This window comes from Prionailurus viverrinus, chromosome A2 (genome assembly GCF_022837055.1).
Source record: "Prionailurus viverrinus isolate Anna chromosome A2, UM_Priviv_1.0, whole genome shotgun sequence".
In the NCBI taxonomy this organism is placed as follows: Eukaryota; Metazoa; Chordata; class Mammalia; order Carnivora; family Felidae; genus Prionailurus; species Prionailurus viverrinus.
In genome coordinates, this window is record NC_062562.1 from 44,396,825 (window position 1) to 44,415,041 (window position 18,217).

Genomic DNA, 18,217 nt, shown 5'->3' on the forward strand with positions numbered 1-18,217 from the left:
AGCATAGGAAAGCAACAGATTATGCAGTACTTTATGAGCCAGGCACAGAGTTTGGGTTTTATTTTGAGTATAATGGGAAACCACTGGAAGATTTTAACCAGGAGAGTGATTTAATATGATTCTTGTCTTTAGAAGACCACGGTGGTTGCTTTGTGGTGAATAGATGATGCGGAACCCAGAGCAAACACAGGACAACCGATCAGGGAGCCATCTAGGTGAGAGATGATAGTGGCTAGGACTCAAGGAAGGAAAATAAATAGAGAGACTTGGATATATTTTGGAGGTACAACCAGTAAGACATTCTCATTCTAATGAAACCAGTTTGTAGATGGAACTGATTGCCAGAGTTTATGTAGCTGATTTAAGTTTACATAGTAAGACACAGAGCTAGGTTCCAAATGCCATGCTTGTTCCTTCATGCTGCAGGTTCTTGTACTTCAGTGTGCATCAGAATAACATGGAGAATGTATTAAAATGCTGAATATTGGGCCCTACCTTCACAGGTCCTGATTCTGTAGAGCTGGGGTGAGACCCGAGAATGTGCATTTTTAAAAAGTTATATTTCAGGGGCGCCTGGGTGGCTCGGTCAGTTGAGCATCCGACTTCAGCTCAGGTCATGATCTCACGGTCCGTGAGTTTGAGCTCCGCGTCGGGCTCTGTGCTGACAGCTCAGAGCCTGGAGCCTGTTTCGGATTCTGTGTCTCCCTCTCTCTCTGACCCTCCCCCGTTCATGCTCTGTCTCTCTCTGTCTCAAAAATAAATAAATGTTAAAAAAAAATTTTTTTAAGTTGTATTTCAGTAACGCTGATGCAGTTTGTCTAGAGTCCACACTGTGTGAACCATTACTCTGTGCTAAGCTGTATGCAAGTGGTAGGTAGAGTGAAACTGAGATTACATTACACACAGGCAAAGGTGTTCTGGTTCTCTACAAAGCTACATAGCTCTACAAAGCTCGCTGTCACATCAGGCATTGTAGCCAGTCTACACAGACAAAGTAGAATGAGGGCGTTAAAGTAATTATCTTTGAAGAAGGGAAAGGAAAGTACAAAATGGATTTAATTCACTTGATAATTACTCATTTTTTGCCTCATTGTGTCTGTATAGTCACTTCCTTTTTTTTTCGCAAGTAGACCAATAGTATTATAGTCATCATTTAGAAGAATGAAGTGTGAACTAAAAGAACCTGATATTTAATAGCTTTTGTGTAATTCCTCCTATATGTAACAGGTGTTAAGAGAGTAAAATCCTCTTCACCATTAGGAAATAGAGAATATAGTATTTGAGCAGGCTGTAATACGTAGAATCCTGTCACGTTTGAGCTGGAAGGAACTACTATGGCCAACCCCTTGATTTTTATAAGTAAAGAAAATAAAGCCCAGAGACATGAAATAACATACCCAAGATCATAAAGTGAGTGAGAATCAGAGCCATGGCTACAACTGCCCTTTCTGTTATACTGCACATGTTATTTTTCCTGCCAACAAGACATTTTAATACAGTAGGTAAGGGGAAAATCCATTAATCATCCAGATACTTTTTCTCCATATTTTCCCACAACCAGTGTCATAAATGAAAACATCCAGATGAATAATTGGCTTTCTTTCTTCTTATTTTCTAAGATAATCAACTGATTGAGTCTGAATGAGCTCTTTTTATTTTCCATTCCAAATTACATATATAGCTGTATGTCTAAACCTTGTATACTATGGTCCTTTGGCTCAAATGGCAAAACTATAGGCTTGATGGCTGTGCAAACAGTGTTTGAGTATCTCTAACGTCATCAACAAGTGAATACAGAAGCATCGTGCAGCACAGCATACTAATTTCCCCCTGGATATGCTACATGTATGTGATCTCTAGATAATATTCAGTCCTGCAAAGTGGCTTAAAGGACATAGTGACCAAAAGATGAAAACAACAGATAAGGTAATTTCGGAGTAGAGCAATAGTCTGTTTAATTGTCCTGGACAGAACTGATACTGAGACCCTCAGTTACCGTCAGTGCCACTAAAATGAAGTCAACAATTTTTGCTCCTTCTCTTTGTCTGGTAGTTCCATTAAATTGGCTTGCTGTAAATGTCAAGAGGTACATACTGAGAACGTACTGTGAATAAGGGTCAGTGAGAAGTAATGCAGAAGTGGGGACACAGGGTCCTTACCACAAGAGAAGCTTCAGACTAGGGAAGAAAAAGTCACATCAAGGACAATATATTGAAATTCAATTCAATGTCTTCACTCCTTATTACCATAGAATGCAGAGGTACTGTTATAATTTTTATCCAGCAAGGAATACTGTTTAAATATACTTGTAGCAAGTTTTACATAAGTAGATTCATTTATCTGAAAGTTTCTGTGCTTATCTAAAGTAGGAGTTCTCAAACTTGTGGTTTCAAGATCCCTTTTCACCCTTAAAAATTATTAAATGCTCCAAAGGATTTTTGCCAGTATCTACCAGTATATCCCATATTAAAAATTAAAACAATTTAATTTAGTACGTTTTATTTTTTATTAAAAAAAATTTTTAATGTTTATTTTTGAGACAGAGAGAGCATGAGCGAGGTGGTTGGGGGCAGGGGGGTGTGCTGGTGTAGAGAGGGAGGCAGAGAATCCGAAGCAGACCCCAGGATCTGAGCTGCCAGCACAGAGCCTGACATAGGGCTTGAACTTGTGAACTGTGAGATCATGACTTGAGCTGAGGTTGGACGCTCAACCGACTGAGCCACCCAGGCTGTCCCTAATTTAATACTTTATTTTAAAATGACCTGTTAACATAATTAACATATTTTAAGAAAACTGATTATATTTTTTCACAGAGAAATTAATAAGAAAAGAGGCATTGCTTATGTGTTTGCAAATCTCTTTAATGTCTGTTTTAACAGAAGAAAGCTGAACTCTTATGTGTGCTTGTGTGTTCAGTCAGTCATGATGTATTGTTTTGGTTGAAGTATATGAAGGAAATCTCCTACAGATAGGTAGTTGGAAAGAAAAGATGTCATGGGTTCTCTGAAAGAGACCTAGGGAATCCTAGTGGTCCTTAGACCATACTTTGAGAAACACAGGTCCAAAAAATGCTCACATCACCACTGATGGTAAGGTTGCACATGTTTTCAGAACCTATAGATAGAGCATGGGTGTTGGAGGCAAGCAGGCCTGCGTTCCCATCCTAACTGGACCCCTTTCTGAATTGAGACCTTACTATTTCTATGCTTCATCTGTAAAATGAGGAAAACTCCATTTAACCTACAGGTTATTATGGGGTTGAGAAATAACAAATATAAAGTGATGCTGATGAGATACCCCATAAATACATAGTGTCAGGGCTTGGTGGTATTTTGCTCAGAAGGTGTATAGGGGAAGGAGCAGGAAGGGATAAAATCAACCCAGTAAGACCAGATTCTGAGAATCACTAGGTAGTGATTAAGTTGAAAGTTAAAGGGAAATTAATCCATGTTAGGCTAGAGTAATAGCTTGTTTTTTGTGAGCAAAAATGGGCTTAGTGAACCAGCTGTAAGGCCTTACAAAAACAATACAAGTGATGGCACAAATCAGGCTGTTTGTGCCAAATGAACTCTATGTGTTCAGAAGGATTGTGATTGGCCGATCGGGGAAGGCCTCATGGAGGAGCTGTTTCTTCAGAGTAAAAACAGGTTAGGGATGGAGGGGAGAGAAATATCCCAAGAAGAAAAAATGATAAGAACAAAGATACAAGGAAGAACTGACTTATTGGACTTGAGGATAAAGAAGACCCTTATTTGATGGCAGCTATGTATTTTCTGGGCATAGTTGGAGAGAAAGTAAGAGAACTGGGTAGAACAAGATGGCAGAGTACTTTAAATATTAGCCTAAAAATATGAAATGGTGGTAATGTTCTCTTGGTATGTATAACATTTACAGTGTGCAAAGCGCATTCATAAATTTTGTCCATTATCTCACACAGAGACTTAATTCCTCCAGTCACATCTGTTGTATTTATTAGTGAATACCTATTAATAGAAATATGCTTGCTCTTGGCTGCCTTCACATAGTCAGCTTTTATCTTTTGTATAGAGTTTATCATTGTTACCTTTGAGAGGCTTGGCCTGATGATATTGTCATTTCCAGAAGCAAAAGTACAGTACAGAGGTGAAGAGACTGTAACTAGGGGTGTCTGAGTGAAGCACAAATTAACAGAGAACCTGGGAGACCCAAGAATTCAGTTAGTTCAAGATACAGTCTCAAGGGGCACCTGGGTGGCTCAGTCGGTTGAGCGTCCAACTTCGGCTCAGGTCATGATCTCGCGGTGTGTGAGTTTGAGCCCCGCGTCAGGCTCTGTGCTGACAATCTCCAGGCTCCAAATCCAAGACAAGATTTAGATGGCTTCAATGTAGTATTTTTCAAAGTGCATGTGTTGTTTAATCATTAAGTTCCTTTTTTTTTACATCAAATTCTCTATGTTTAAAACAAAGCAAGCCTTCTCTAGTTGAAGAAAATACCTCCCAAGAGACCTCAAAGCTTTGCAAAATTGAATTTGAAACCCCCCATAGTAGGATGCTTTCCTGCCACCATGTGTTGAGTGGACGAGAGCCTGAAGTCAGAGGATGGGAGATGATAAACGCTGAACAAAGATCAAATTTGGACTCTACCTCGGGACACAGTATAAGTATTGCTGGTTAAGCTGGTCTTTCCATTCAGTGACTTCTGCAAATGGGAAGTCAGGGGTTTCAGAGGAGACTATAAGGATAAGTTGGAATACCCTCTACAGTAAGGTTTGAAAGTGAATAGTTCAAGTACTAGTGCTGGGAACATTTGGTTTCAAGGTGAAGATAATGAGAATATATCAGTGATTCTGTGAACAATCCAAACTTCCAGTCTGGAGATAAGGATTTGGGAAGCAGCTATCCATATTTATATCCATATCCATATCCAGGTGGTAAATTGAATCCAAGTGATTGTCTTCAGGTTTATAAAACCCACTACTAATAAACTTCTTAAGCAATATTATTAGTTAAACCTCTGTATTCCCTGGAGCTGATTCATCTTCTCCAAGACTATGTCAGTAACCAGAAATAATTTCGAATGGCCACTGGATCATCTTTGCAATAGTGATTTAAATGCTTTTCCCCAGCATATGCTTTCTTTTACATTTTTAAATTTCTAAGTTCTAAGGCTCATGATGGCATTTCTTCTTATTAGAAATTTTTGGTTTTGGAGAATCAGAGATCTAGGTTGAGATGTAGATTTGAGAATTGTTTGGCCACTGAGTTCAAATTCAATCCATCAGCAGTATAAATTCTTATTGGATATGACGCTTACATGATTCCATTGGCTGGAATACACAAAGATTTAGGTAATTTCTGGCAGTTATTTTATAAAAGATTGAAATGAAAAGATTGTTCATCTATCCAAGAGACTAATGGTGTCACAAGGTCAAATCCTACATAATCATTTAACCTTATATTTGAATTTGTAGCTTGAGAACAAGATGAGATGTTACAGAGAAGGAATTCTTCTGTTTCAAATCTTGAAAGAACATGAATAGCCAAAATAGATGGTTTAATATGTGGATGTGATTCATTCTGTTTAATACGTGGGATCTACATATATTACCCAAAAAGGCATTTAAATACAACTTGGTTTCTGAAATACTAGTGCTATACCAACCTGTTCAGGTCTTACTTAAGAGTTACTATTTATAAATGGAATCATAAAAGGTAGTTAAAACTAGATACTAAGTAATAAATACCTTAGACCCATATGCATTAGCCAACATATATATATGTTATATATGTATATATATATACACATATATACATATATATGTATATATGTGTATATATGTGTATATATATATGTATATATATGTTCATATATATACACACACACACATATATATATATATATATATATATATATGAAATCTTGTTTTCATCATGCTCTAAAGTGGACCATTTGTTATCCAAAGACTTTGAACTAGGTGACCTGAAGAGATATGGAGAGATATAAACAATTTTCATCAGTCACAGACTGCATATAAGAAATTCACTCACTTAGATCTGATTCATCCAGTCTAAGTGAGTGGCAGCAGAAATCTTCACTGCGTGGGCATTTGCCCTATAGATCTGCAACTGGCATGTTAAAAAGTAAGATTATCTCATTCTTTGCCATTTATATAATATTATATTCTTTTCCTGATCCTGGGCCCTTGTCCAGGTATCACCTCAAAAGGAATATGTTTTTATCATTTCACATTTGTCTTCTATGAATTAATTTTACTTAAAAACAAAGTATATGATGATGTCTTACATCAGCTGAATTAGCGTGTGATTTCACCTTGACCAGCACAAATAACTACCAGTGAGCATTCTTGTCAAGCACCTTAACTTCCATAAGCCTGTTGGAAGAGACAGAATGAGCCCATGGAAGTCGTTAGTTAGAACTTTGCAAGGTGTTTGCAAAATCCTCTCAAGACTCTCCCTGCCCTGCCCCATCTCTTTTTTTTGAGTGTGGGATGGCAAGGCTTTGCTTCCATTCCAGGTTTCTATATTTTTGAAAGAAAGCAACGAATAAGCTCAAGTGTTGCAGGAAATCTGTGACATTGAAATCTCAGTCTTTGCACGTGGTTTTGATGTTTCCTTTTTGAACTACAACTTGACATTGCTTCATAAGTTACATTTGCCCTTCCATTTATTTTTCCCTCAGTCTCTTTGAAAAGTTTGGCTTAGTTGTTAATATTCCACATAGATTTCTGTAGCTTTTCTTGTTTGCTTTGTTTTCATGGACTCTGTGGGGGGTAAATATTCAGCAGGTTGAATGTGAAATCAGGCACACAACTGCCGTTAGCCCTATCAGGGTTACACATCAAATTCTCCAAGCAGAGAACAGAAAAGGTATCTACCTTTTGAGCTCCCTTTGCATGAGCAGCAGGAAGATACAGAACAATGGCAGACTTGCAGCTCTTTCAAGGATGAAGGTTATAACCTTTCGTTGAAATTAATGCTTGTTGATGTTACAACTTTTTTTTTTTTGAAAATCGACCCTTTCAGCCTCCCCTCGTATGCAACAATGCATCATCCCCATCAGTAGAAAATTTGTAAAATTGTGTTTTGCTCCTTGAAAAACATGCATTTGTTTGTAGATGGGAAAAGGAGAAAGCAATATTTATTCAAGGACCTAGAGACCTCTGCTGGTAAAGTGACTTGTTGAGTGTTTTTCTAGTTTTGTTTATTAGTAAGTAGGTAAGATAGACAGCTTAACCTCAACACTAGTAATTTCCTTTTGAATTAAATTATAGATGATTTGAAGCCTCACTCAATGAAGATTCTGAGGTCAAATCAGAAAAGAGACATGTTAAGAATATTGAGTAGCACCTTCTAATTAAATACTGATAACAATTCTAACTATTAGGTTTCTGTTGGTAGGCATTACCCTACAGAAATTGTCCTGTGAGAAGGAAACATTCCAGAATGATAGCTGTGGTTCTCTTCTGCATGAACTTTGGACTAAAGGTCTTCTACTTAAGTACATTTGCCATTACAGTTAACAATAGCATGAATTGTGCTGTAGGCAAAGCTTGGTATTTATGATGACATTTTATGGAATGTGGAATTAACATTGTCTTTATTGAGAACAAGGAGAAAAAAAGCATGATTTCAACTGAAGCATGAGAAAGGTGGCATAATTTGGGTAGTGGGAGTGGTGTAGGATGGTGGGCTACCTTGAATTCCACAGTGGTAGACTGTGGGCAAGAGATGATTTCCTATGAAAGTTTTGGTAAAAATCAGGACTCATTCAGAGATTTGGGGTTCTGGAGCCATACTCTTGTGTATAACATTCTATCAATATGAAATAAGTCAATAGTAAACAATGATGTAGTCTAGAAGGAGAAAGAAGTCACAAAATTATCTATATAGTATGTAGGAGTGAAGTGTATTAGTTAGCGAGAGACTAAGCTGCTCTAATAGAGAGACCCAAAAATACATTGGCTTAAAAAAATTTTATTTCTTCCCCACATATTTCCCCCACAATCTGCTGGTGAGTCTGGGGCTACTTTGCTCTACAAAGTTATTCAAAGTCCAAGACTGATAAGTCTGCATTTTCATCCTTCGTAGCTTCTATCTCTGAGCCCAAGACTATTGCAGTTGTCACTTTTTTTTTCCCATCAATGGTATGGGGCAATGAGATTTCGGGGCAAGTATCTTTCAGTAAACAACTTGAAAGTTGATCTCACTACTTTCACACAGGTACGCTGAGCTTGAACTTAGTCACATGGTTACCTCCAATTGCAAAGCAATCTGGGAAACATAGTATGTATCTAGGAAAACATGCTCCCAGCCAGAAATGGTGGGGCAGTGTGGGATATTTCTCCTACAAAAATGGTAAAAAATAGCTACTTGGAGGAGAGGGACAGTTAATTTGGCCATATGGCAATGCTGCTTTTATTTTCTGCCTTTAGCAATTAAAAGACCAGCCACATGGGCTGCAAAAACAGGACATTCAGAGTTGGACATAGAGTGGGTTGTCTTCTAAAAGTACCCCTGAACTCTTACCCAGCCTTGAAATATGCATAACACCTGGAAAAATAATTTTATTACAAGCCTACTTTTGTCCTTTGATTTCATGTGATAAAAATAGATTGAACATATACTGAATGTACATCTTTTCTTTGCTTTCTGAACTGCTATAGCTCAACCTAATTGGATTCAAGAAATAAACGATACACATGTGGCCATTGAAGAAAATGTCTTTTGGGAATGTAAAGCAAATGGAAGGCCCAAACCTACATACAGGTGGCTAAAAAATGGTGAACCACTATTAACTCGGGTAAGCCAACTGATGATAATCATATTTTAGTATTGACTGTAATGTTTCATGTGACCTCATTGTTATGGAAACAGGAAAATGATGAGTTATTTAGAAAATAATAAGCAACCAAGTGTTAATAGCAGAAAAAGTGGAAGTGAATGCAGTTGATACATAGAAACTCCATACATCCAGTTCTTCAGCCTTGTTCAATTAAGCTTCTGTACAAAGTCTTTGGTTTTCATAAATTAACATCTTTGGCTGTACAATTGTAAAGTCATGCAGAAAGTCTGGAACATGTAACTGTGCTAAGAAACAAATTTGTATGTGTTCTATATAAGAGAGAGTAAGACCTCCCAGCATACAAATTCTCCTCTCAGTGTGGTTTTGTTATTCTCTTCTGTTCGTGGAGACTTCTGGACAACAATGTGATGTCCAGTAAGATCACCATCAAAACACCCGTTCTGCCTCCAAACACGTAGTAATGGCATATACAAATGCAAGATTAATATTTCTGATGCAACAGAAATAGAACAAAAACTGAAAGTGATTACTGTGACTGGAGGCACTAGACTGTAGGCCTGAGGGAAGGCAGTGGTACCTGAGAGCTTGGCTTTAAAAAAGCAAAAATCCAGGGCATCTGGGTGGCTCAGTCAGTTAAGTATTGGGACTGCGGCTCAAATCATGATCACATAGTTTGTGAGTTCGAGGCCAGCATTGGGTGAACACAAGTCCTGCTGTGGTTGAGCCCAACTTCTCTTTCTCCTTCTCTCCCCTTTCTGCCCCTCATAGGTATCTCTCTCTCTTTCTCTCTCCCTCTCTCTCTCTCTCTCTCTCTCTCTGGTCCTCACTAATTTGTGCCCTCTCTCTCAAAAAAAAATAAAAAAATAAAAAAGCAAAAATCCTCTCTGGAGACAGGATACAATATCCTTGGAGTAAGGGCTTGGGGTGTGAATCTTCCCCACCTATTGCTCTCCGGTGAAAGAAGCAATCACACACAGTGGTGCAAGACAGATGGAAAGTCTTGGGCCAGGATTCCCACTGGCTCCGGGCTGAGAGCTGCAGTAATTTGAGTGTCCTCACAGATCAGGACCTCACAGAATCCATGAGCAGATCTGTTTCTGGGCTGGTGACCCAGGGGATGAGGTAGAACAGCGACAAAACTGCTGACGGGAATAAAAACAAACAAAGAAAAATAACTCCTTTTCACAAATAAGCCTGTAAGCCAATATTCCAAAACATTTTCAAAAAGTTATTTTTTAGAAATTTGAACCAAACAATAGAATGGTCTAACAAAGAAATAGGAATGAGTCTGTTTAGGATGCTGAAAGAGTTAAATAAAGAACTTATGTCTAGGGGCGCCTGGGTGGCACAGTCGGTTAAGCATCCGACTTCAGCCAGGTCACGATCTTGCGGTCCGGGAGTTCGAGCCCCGCGTCAGGCTCTGGGCTGATGGCTCAGAGCCTGGAGCCTGTTTCCGATTCTGTGTCTCCCTCTCTCTCTGCCCATCCCCCGTTCATGCTCTGTCTCTCTCTGTCCCAAAAAATAAATAAACGTTGAAAAAAAAAATTAAAAAAAAAAAGAACTTATGTCTATGAAAATAAACAAGATATTTTGAAAAGTTAAGCAGACTGATTTTTTTTTTAAGTTTATTTATTTATTTTGAGAGAGAGAACACAAGTTGGGGAGAGGGAGAGAAAGAATACCAAGCAGGATCTGGGCTGACAGTGCTCCATCTGAATGCTGGGCTTGAGCTTATGAACCGTGAGTTCCTAGCCTGAGCTAAAATTAAAAGCTATATGCTTTAAAAAAAAAAAAAAAGCTATATGCTTGGGCCACCTGGGTGGCTCAGTTGGTTGAGCATTCGACTTCAGCTCAGGTCAGGATCTCATGGTTAGAGTTTGAGCCCCACATCGGGCTCCATGCTGACAGCTCAGAGCCTGGTGCCTGCTTCAGATTCTGTGTCTCCCTCTCTCTCTCTCTGCCCCTCCCCCACTTGCACTCTGTCTCCCTCTCTCTCTCTCAAGAATAAAAGCATTAAAAATAAATAAATAAATAAATAAAAGAGCTGTATGCTTAACCACCTGAGCCACCCAGCCCCCCCCCACACACACAGATAGACTTTAAAAGAAGAAAATGTTAATTTTAGAAATATGTAACCCCTGAAATGAAAATTCTATGCAGACTATTCATTTTGTTAGGGGGAAATGATAGGTTATAATAATGTTTAAAAAGGATTTGGAAGGTGTGATTCTCAAACATTTAACAAGTGCTAACCTGTCCTGCCACTTCAAACACATTGCCTCATCTGGTATTCACAAGGAACCTTATGAGGTAAGTACTATTGCTATGCCCAATTTGCAGACAAGGAACCTGTCTTGTTTGCCTGAGGTCAGAGCAGTTTGCCTAAGGTCACATCCATCTTTAGTAAGTAATAGAGCCAGGATTCAAATATTGAAGGTCTCCTGGATTCAGAACTAACTGCCAAAGTTTGCCTGAATAAGGTTTTCAGAATTGGTTATATGGAAAATAAGACTTAAGGAAAAGGAGGGGGAGGGAATATGGCCCAAAGGGAAGAAAAGTCCAAATGCTCTTTGAAAATAAATACTTCAGTAGTCACTGTCTTTCTTTGTGTTTTCTAAAAACAGACTCTGAGGCAGACATTTGTGTTCAGGAGGTATGCTGGGAAAGCTCTCAGAGCCTCACCTATGAAGGAGTCAGAGAAGCCAGGCTGGGCAGAGGTTAAACAGTGGTGCAGTTTCAATATAAGCCTACAGGGGGAGCTCTGGAGCAGAAGGCCCTTCAGAGGTTCCCAAGTTAGAGGCAAAGGGGGGGGGGGGGGGGGGGGGGCGCGGCCTTTGTACCACTGCACCAACCAGGCATTGAATTTGGAAAGTTCTTTCTGCCAAAAGCATTACCCAGAGAGAGGGACCCAGCTGTGAGCAGTCATCAAACTTAGCAGCTTAAAGAGTAAATACCTTGGTTCTGAAAGAGCATCTGGAAAGTACTATGAGAATCTGCTATGAGAGAGGAGACATTGACATAATACAGGAATGCTCATCTAAGGGAGCAGACCCTGACAAAGAACTAGGAATGAGGCAAGGGGAGGATGAGGAGGGCCTTAATAAGAATGAGGAACAATTGTGTCCAATTTAAACTTTTCCTGTGGTATTTTCCTACTGAAGTCAAATGTTCCTGAAATTTGACATTTTCCTCAGGCCCCAAGTTAAGAGGCAGGTTTTCATACTCAGATTTCCTCCACCGTAGGCGGCCCAGTGAAGAGTGCCTGCTGTGAGCAATGGTGGGTCATCAGTGCACACAAAGCAGAAAGGGGACTGTCGCCCTGTCACATACTCCTCTCCTGTCCCTGGAAGAGCTCCTGCTGACTCCATGATTCTCCCAATTATAAAAGCCAAACTCAAACCACTAAAGTGTAGGTACCCAGATAAGCAGCATTTTCCTCAATTTTATTTAACGTGAGGGAACATGGGTACCTAGATTTGATCAGAGCCTAATAAGGTGTCTACCCTGCTAAATTGCAACCCTACAGCAAATAGAAAACCAGTACTTCTTTTTATCTTATATTTTTTAAATGGCAGGTTCCTGGGGAGGAGGAGATCCTTTTTGGGACTTAAAAAAATTGATAATTCAAATTAGGTATCCTCAGGCTGACAAATGAGAATGGTCTTTTGTTCAGTACACTAACTCTTCTTTCTTCCAATTGGCCTCCAGAAGATGGTCCTAAGCTTAGATTATGCCACTGACATCAACCAATATTAAATATTTGTCTCTGCTTCTATAATCTATAATATATAGATTACAATTCTCTTAACCTTCAAAGTGCTGCCTCCTCATAATCTGAATGTTTTAATACTCTGAACAGTAAATATGGTTGTATTCCCTACCCTCCTCCCCACCCCACCCCCACCCCCCAGTCAGCACAAAGCCTGAGAGTACAAAAGCATTTTAAATTTCAAGTTCATCTATTTTAGAGAGGATATTAATCTGAATGGTTTCACTATTGAATCAATGAGAACTCCAGAGAGTCCTACAATTTAAATTCCATTTACCAACTGATGTACAAGGTTGTTCCATTTAGCATCTGACCTGCCACAAATTTAGTTGACAGATAAATAGATCATGTAATGTAAATTGCTTATATGATGGCTATTTTCTTCTCATTAAACCCCTTTGATATAACATGTAGCAAAATTGCCTTAAGGTCTCAGTTGAGAAGGTCATTGTTTTGTGTTCCTCTTTTCTTTCACAGGATAGAATTCAAATTGAGCAAGGAATGCTCAACATAACAGTAGTGAACCTCTCAGATGCTGGCATGTATCAGTGTGTGGCCGAGAATAAACACGGAGTTATCTTTTCCAGCGCAGAGCTTAGTGTTATAGGTGAGTATTTATCCTGGAAAGGAAAAAAAAATTAAGTCACTAAACTAACACAAGTTTTGCTAAGCATGATGTTCAATCGAAAAAAAAAAAAAAGGTAAAGAAATCTTGAGACCAAAGATATTGCTCGAGGGAAAAGTAATGCATTCTCCAAGCAATACCGGGGACCACTTTCTTTTTTTTTTTTCAATATATGAAATTTATTGTCAAATTGGTTTCCATACAACACCCAGTGCTCATCCCAAAAGGTGCCCTCCTCTATACACATCACCCACCCTCCCCTCACTTCCACCCCCCATCAACCCTCAGTTTGTTCTCAGTTTTTAAGAGTCTCTTATGCTTTGGCTCTCTCCCACTCTAACCTCTTTTTTTTTTCCCTTCCCCTCCCCCATGGGTTTCTGTTAAGTTTCTCAGAATCCACCTAAGAGTGAAAACATATGGTATCTGTCTTTCTCAGTATGGCTTATTTCACTTAGCATCACACGTTGCTACAAACAGCCATATTTCATTCTTTCTTATTGCCACGTAGTACTCCATTGTGTATATAAACCACAATTTCTTTTTCCATCCATCACTTGATGGACATTTAGGCTCTTTCCATAATTTGGCTATTGTTGAGAGTGCTGCTATAAACATTGGGGTGGGAATGCAAATTGGTGCAGCCACTCTGGAAAACAGTGTGGAGGTTCCTCAAAAAATTAAAAATAGACCTACCCTATGACCCAGCAATAGCACTGCTAGGAATTTACCCAGAGACCACTTTCTAAACCAGCCTCTACTGATGCTTCCAATGGGTAACACAGTTCCCTTGGCACCCATTTTTATTCCTCTGTCAACCACTGTTCTAATTTGAGCAGTTTCTGAAATGCTGTGAAATCTTGATATTGTATTGATTTGCTACAAAATTCAGCTTGGAAGGAAGAAGAGTTGACTTGGTTTGGGAAGGTTGCTAGGAACAGCTGGCAAAGTGCGTCTTGTTCTTCCATATCTGAATTTATCATCGTATAGGCAAGTGGTCTGCCCCTCCAGCTACCTCTCACCATATGACCCATTTTCCCTGCTCTTCAGCTGCACTGACAGTATGTTCCACATCTTCACCATCCTCCCTTCCTCCAAGGGCCACTGGAGCATACTGTTCCTTATGATTGAAATGCTTTTCCTGCCCTTCATTTCATTAACTCCTTCCCTTCTTCCATCTTCAGATTCCACTGTGGCTCCCTCAGAACGTCACACCTGGCCCCATGCCCAGAGCAACTTCTCCTCTTGCAGATTTTTTATTTGCCTTTTAATTGTCCTTTGTAACAGATGCCACTGTTGCATTTTACATTTGTTGTGATTTTTCTGTCTTTTTCTCCCATTGCATTTTAACTTCCCCATCATGTCAAGGACCATATTTGGTTTAAATCATTATTTTAGGGGCTCCTGGGTGGCTCAGTTAAGCATCTGACTGTGGCTCAGGTCATGATCTTGCAGTTAATGAGTTGCACATCGGGCTGGGTGCTGACAGCTCAGAGCCTGGAGACTGTCTTTGGATTCTCCCTGCCCGTCTCCCACTCATGTTCTCTCCCTCTCTCTCAAAAATAAATAAACATTAAATTATTTTTTATTATTTTATTCTCAGGACTTAATGCAACAGGGAAGCACATAGTATGCACTCAGTAAATAATGCACGTAGGAATGAATGAATGTGTTAAATGATGTGCTAAATGTGTTAAACAGTTAAGAGACTGTTTTTAAAAATAAGGTATGAATTAAGTAAATATATCATTGAAAGTATAAGGGCACCTGGGTGGCTCAGTCAGTTGAGTGTGTGACTTCGGCTCAGGTCGTGATCTCACAGTTTGTGGGTTTGAGCCCTGTGTTGGCCTCACTGCTGTCAGCACAGAGCCTGGAGCCTGCTTTGGATCCTCTGTCCCGCTCTCTTTCTCTGCACCTCCCTTGCTTGTGCTCTCTGTCTCTCAAAAATAAATATGAAACATAAAAAAATAAGACAGTATAAATTAAATGAATTGGCAAACCTCTGGACATTTAAAAAAAATCCAGGCTATCAATTTGTATGTGTCCCATAGAAAAATCTTGGCTCTGAATTTGGGATTTATCTAAAGTACCTAAGCAGTAGTTCTTAGGGAGAGTGTAATAGAAAGATTATGAATGAGAGAAAAGCACACACCGGGAGCTGATATCATAAATTCTGATGATTTGACCAGTTTCAGAGTCCAAAATGTTTCTTCAGCAAGGTGTTGTTTGATGCCTAGCATGTAGAGCTTACATGGGCAGTAGATGATCTCAAAATGAATGTACTTCTTCCCTGTGCAAGTTAACAAAGGAAGGAAAAGCTTCCATGACTGTTATTGTCACCAAGTTCTTTAGCTTGGGCCAATATCCCATAAAAGACAAGAATATGTGAGAGTTCATGGCGCTGCAGCCCATTTCAGTGAAGCCTAAGGACACTCTGCATCTGGAAAAAGCATGACCTTTTTGGAAGCTGCTACCTACCTCTCACTCTGTTAACACTGGGAACAATAATTCCAGCTTCCTCCAGGACAAGTACGATAGTTTCACCCTGTGCCAGTTGGATCTGATTATTGGTAGTTTTAACTGACTCTTTTTGGAGCACAATTCAGCATGGTAGATTACTTAGGATTTTCTGCAAAAACAAATATGTTGTCCATTAAACATTAAGCCAACTAGTTAGAAGAAGAGCTAAAACTGAGGGTATACAGCCTAATGAATGAATCGCATTGTCCTAAGTCCCTCTAGATGAGTGCTTTCCAAATTTGAACTCTGAGAACCCCGTTACAATTTTAAAAGATTCTGTAAGTCCCTCTGTTAAAATAATAAAATTTGATAATAACAAACAACTGTACATCATGGGATATAATTATGAGGTAAGACCGAGAATAACTAGTCCCAAAAGCGGAGCTGGAAATGAAAAAGACTATCAGATTATTTTTATCTAGAGCACCTACCCATAACTGAAAACAATAGAGTGTATATGAGATGTGTGTCTGTATATCTACGTATACATTTATGTATATATTCTTATGCATAGATGAAACATAACAGTTTAAAACAACTCTTTGCACACCCTTCTCCAGACCCTGTCCCCTCCTCCCACCAGGGTTCAAGGGCTGTGAGTTGGGAATCATTGCTCCATCTTTTACAGAGATTTGTTTCAAATCACTTCCAACTGGAACTAATTCCAAATGAATTCTTGATCTGAGTCCTTTCTTTAGACTTTCTTACGTGCCCTGAGGTCAGCAAGCTAGAGCAGTGAAGATAAGAGGAAAATGCCTGAGAAATTATTTAACCATTCTGATCTCAACCATGTTGAATATGAGAACAATAAGGCATGTCAGGAAATGATACAGGACAAACAGTGGTAAAAATAGTAAAGGCTTCCAGGAATTCAGGAAAGAGAGTTTGGCTGATGCACTGGAATGGTCAGCTGAGCCTTGAACAGTGATTTATATTTGGACAGACAGAAAAGAGGACAAGGAATATTCCAGATCAGAGTGAAATGGCCTTAACAAAGGCTCAAAGTTATAAAACATCTGGATGGTTTCTTACACATAGAGAACCCTGGAATGTTTTCAAAAATTTTGACTCAAATACATAAAGTATATGGGCAAAGTTTTAGATAGATGGAAAACTTAATTAAGGACCAATTTTAGACTCTTGAGTAACAAGCTTAGAAGTTCCTTCTTTAATATTCCATTTTCTCTTCCAAAAAATCATATTAATATACTCGAAGTGAATTGAAGGACAGTTAAGTGTAAAGTGAGTAAATCCCTGAAGTTCATTTTAATTGAATGAGGGAGAAGACATTTCACTATTTTAAAATACACATAAATTAATACTGGTTAACCTGGGTAAGCTATAAATATGATTGTGTTCCACAAGTCACTTTGTGTATTACAGAATAGTAATAATTTGACTCTTTGGGGTCAAGTGACTGATTTGTTATTACCTTTCTTAGAATCATGGTGAATTTGAATTGAATAAAGAAACACGAGAAAACTTTATTATCAGGAAGAAAAAAGTCAGTATGTTGGTTCCAGCTATTGATCAAGTATCAGGATCTCCCAACATTAGAGAGGAGATTCCCTTTCAAGCTAGGTAATAACCCTAGAGTCATGAATAAGAGATGGTTAGGAAGCACATATTTGATAGGCTTTTCCCTTGGTCTTGTTTTATGTGTTCTGTCTGAGTATTTAATGTGTATGTAACATATCTATATTTAATGGATTGAAACTGCTAAATATTTAACGTAGGTACTGGGTGATTTACTCACTGGATGGAAGAATAACATAGACTTTTACCTTGAGGTCAGTCTACTAGAGTAGGCCTGGTTTTGAGTACATCAAATAGAAAATGTCCTTGTTTGCGGCAACTGGGTGGCTCAGTCAGTTAAGCGTCCAACTTTGGCTCAGGTTATGATCTCACCGTTCGTGAGTTTGAGCCCCACATCGGGCCCTGTGCTGACAGCTCAGAGCCTGGATCCTGCTTCAGAATCGGTTTCTCCCCCTTTCTCTGCCCCTCCCCCACTCATATTCTCTTTCTCTCTCTCTCTCTCTCTCTCTCTCTCTCTCTCTCCCTCCCTCCCTCCCTCCCTCCCTCCCTCTCTCTTAAAAATAAATAAAACATTAAAAAAAGAAAAAATCAAAAAAAAAAAAAAAGAAAATGTCCTTGTTTGTAATTGACCTGTCACCATTGATATGTTATTATTCCTCAAGGCATCTGTTCCCAGACTTTTTCTCCTGTATTAACTTATGTCGTGGAAGAGGTTAACTGTGTGATGTACCCCCGTGGACATCCCTGGGGTGCTGCACAATTTGCTGGGTGATGCCATCATTCTGTCCTTCTCTCCCACTCATGAAGGTATATTGGAATTGGGGTGAATACAGTCTGATAACCACGGGGAACTTGGATCTTCTATAAAATGCAATTTTAGGGGTGCCTAATGTTAGTAATTAAGGGGTGCCTTAACTTAGTTGGTTAAGTGTCAGACTTCAGGGAAGGTCATGATCTTGCAGTCTGTG

The 18,217-nt window shown here is 39.1% G+C and overlaps 1 protein-coding gene across 7 annotated transcripts in view; it reads left to right on the forward strand.

Moving 5' to 3' along the window:
* Positions 1 to 18,217, forward strand: part of CNTN4 (contactin 4) — a 907,777-nt gene that overhangs the window by 749,458 nt on the left and 140,102 nt on the right. For all 7 annotated transcript variants that reach the window (XM_047849694.1, XM_047849690.1, XM_047849689.1 and 4 more), the window contains 2 exons: positions 8,663 to 8,799; positions 13,049 to 13,178. In XM_047849694.1, coding sequence (XP_047705650.1) covers positions 8,663 to 8,799; positions 13,049 to 13,178 — 267 coding nt within the window. The remainder of the gene's footprint in view (positions 1 to 8,662; positions 8,800 to 13,048; positions 13,179 to 18,217) is intronic.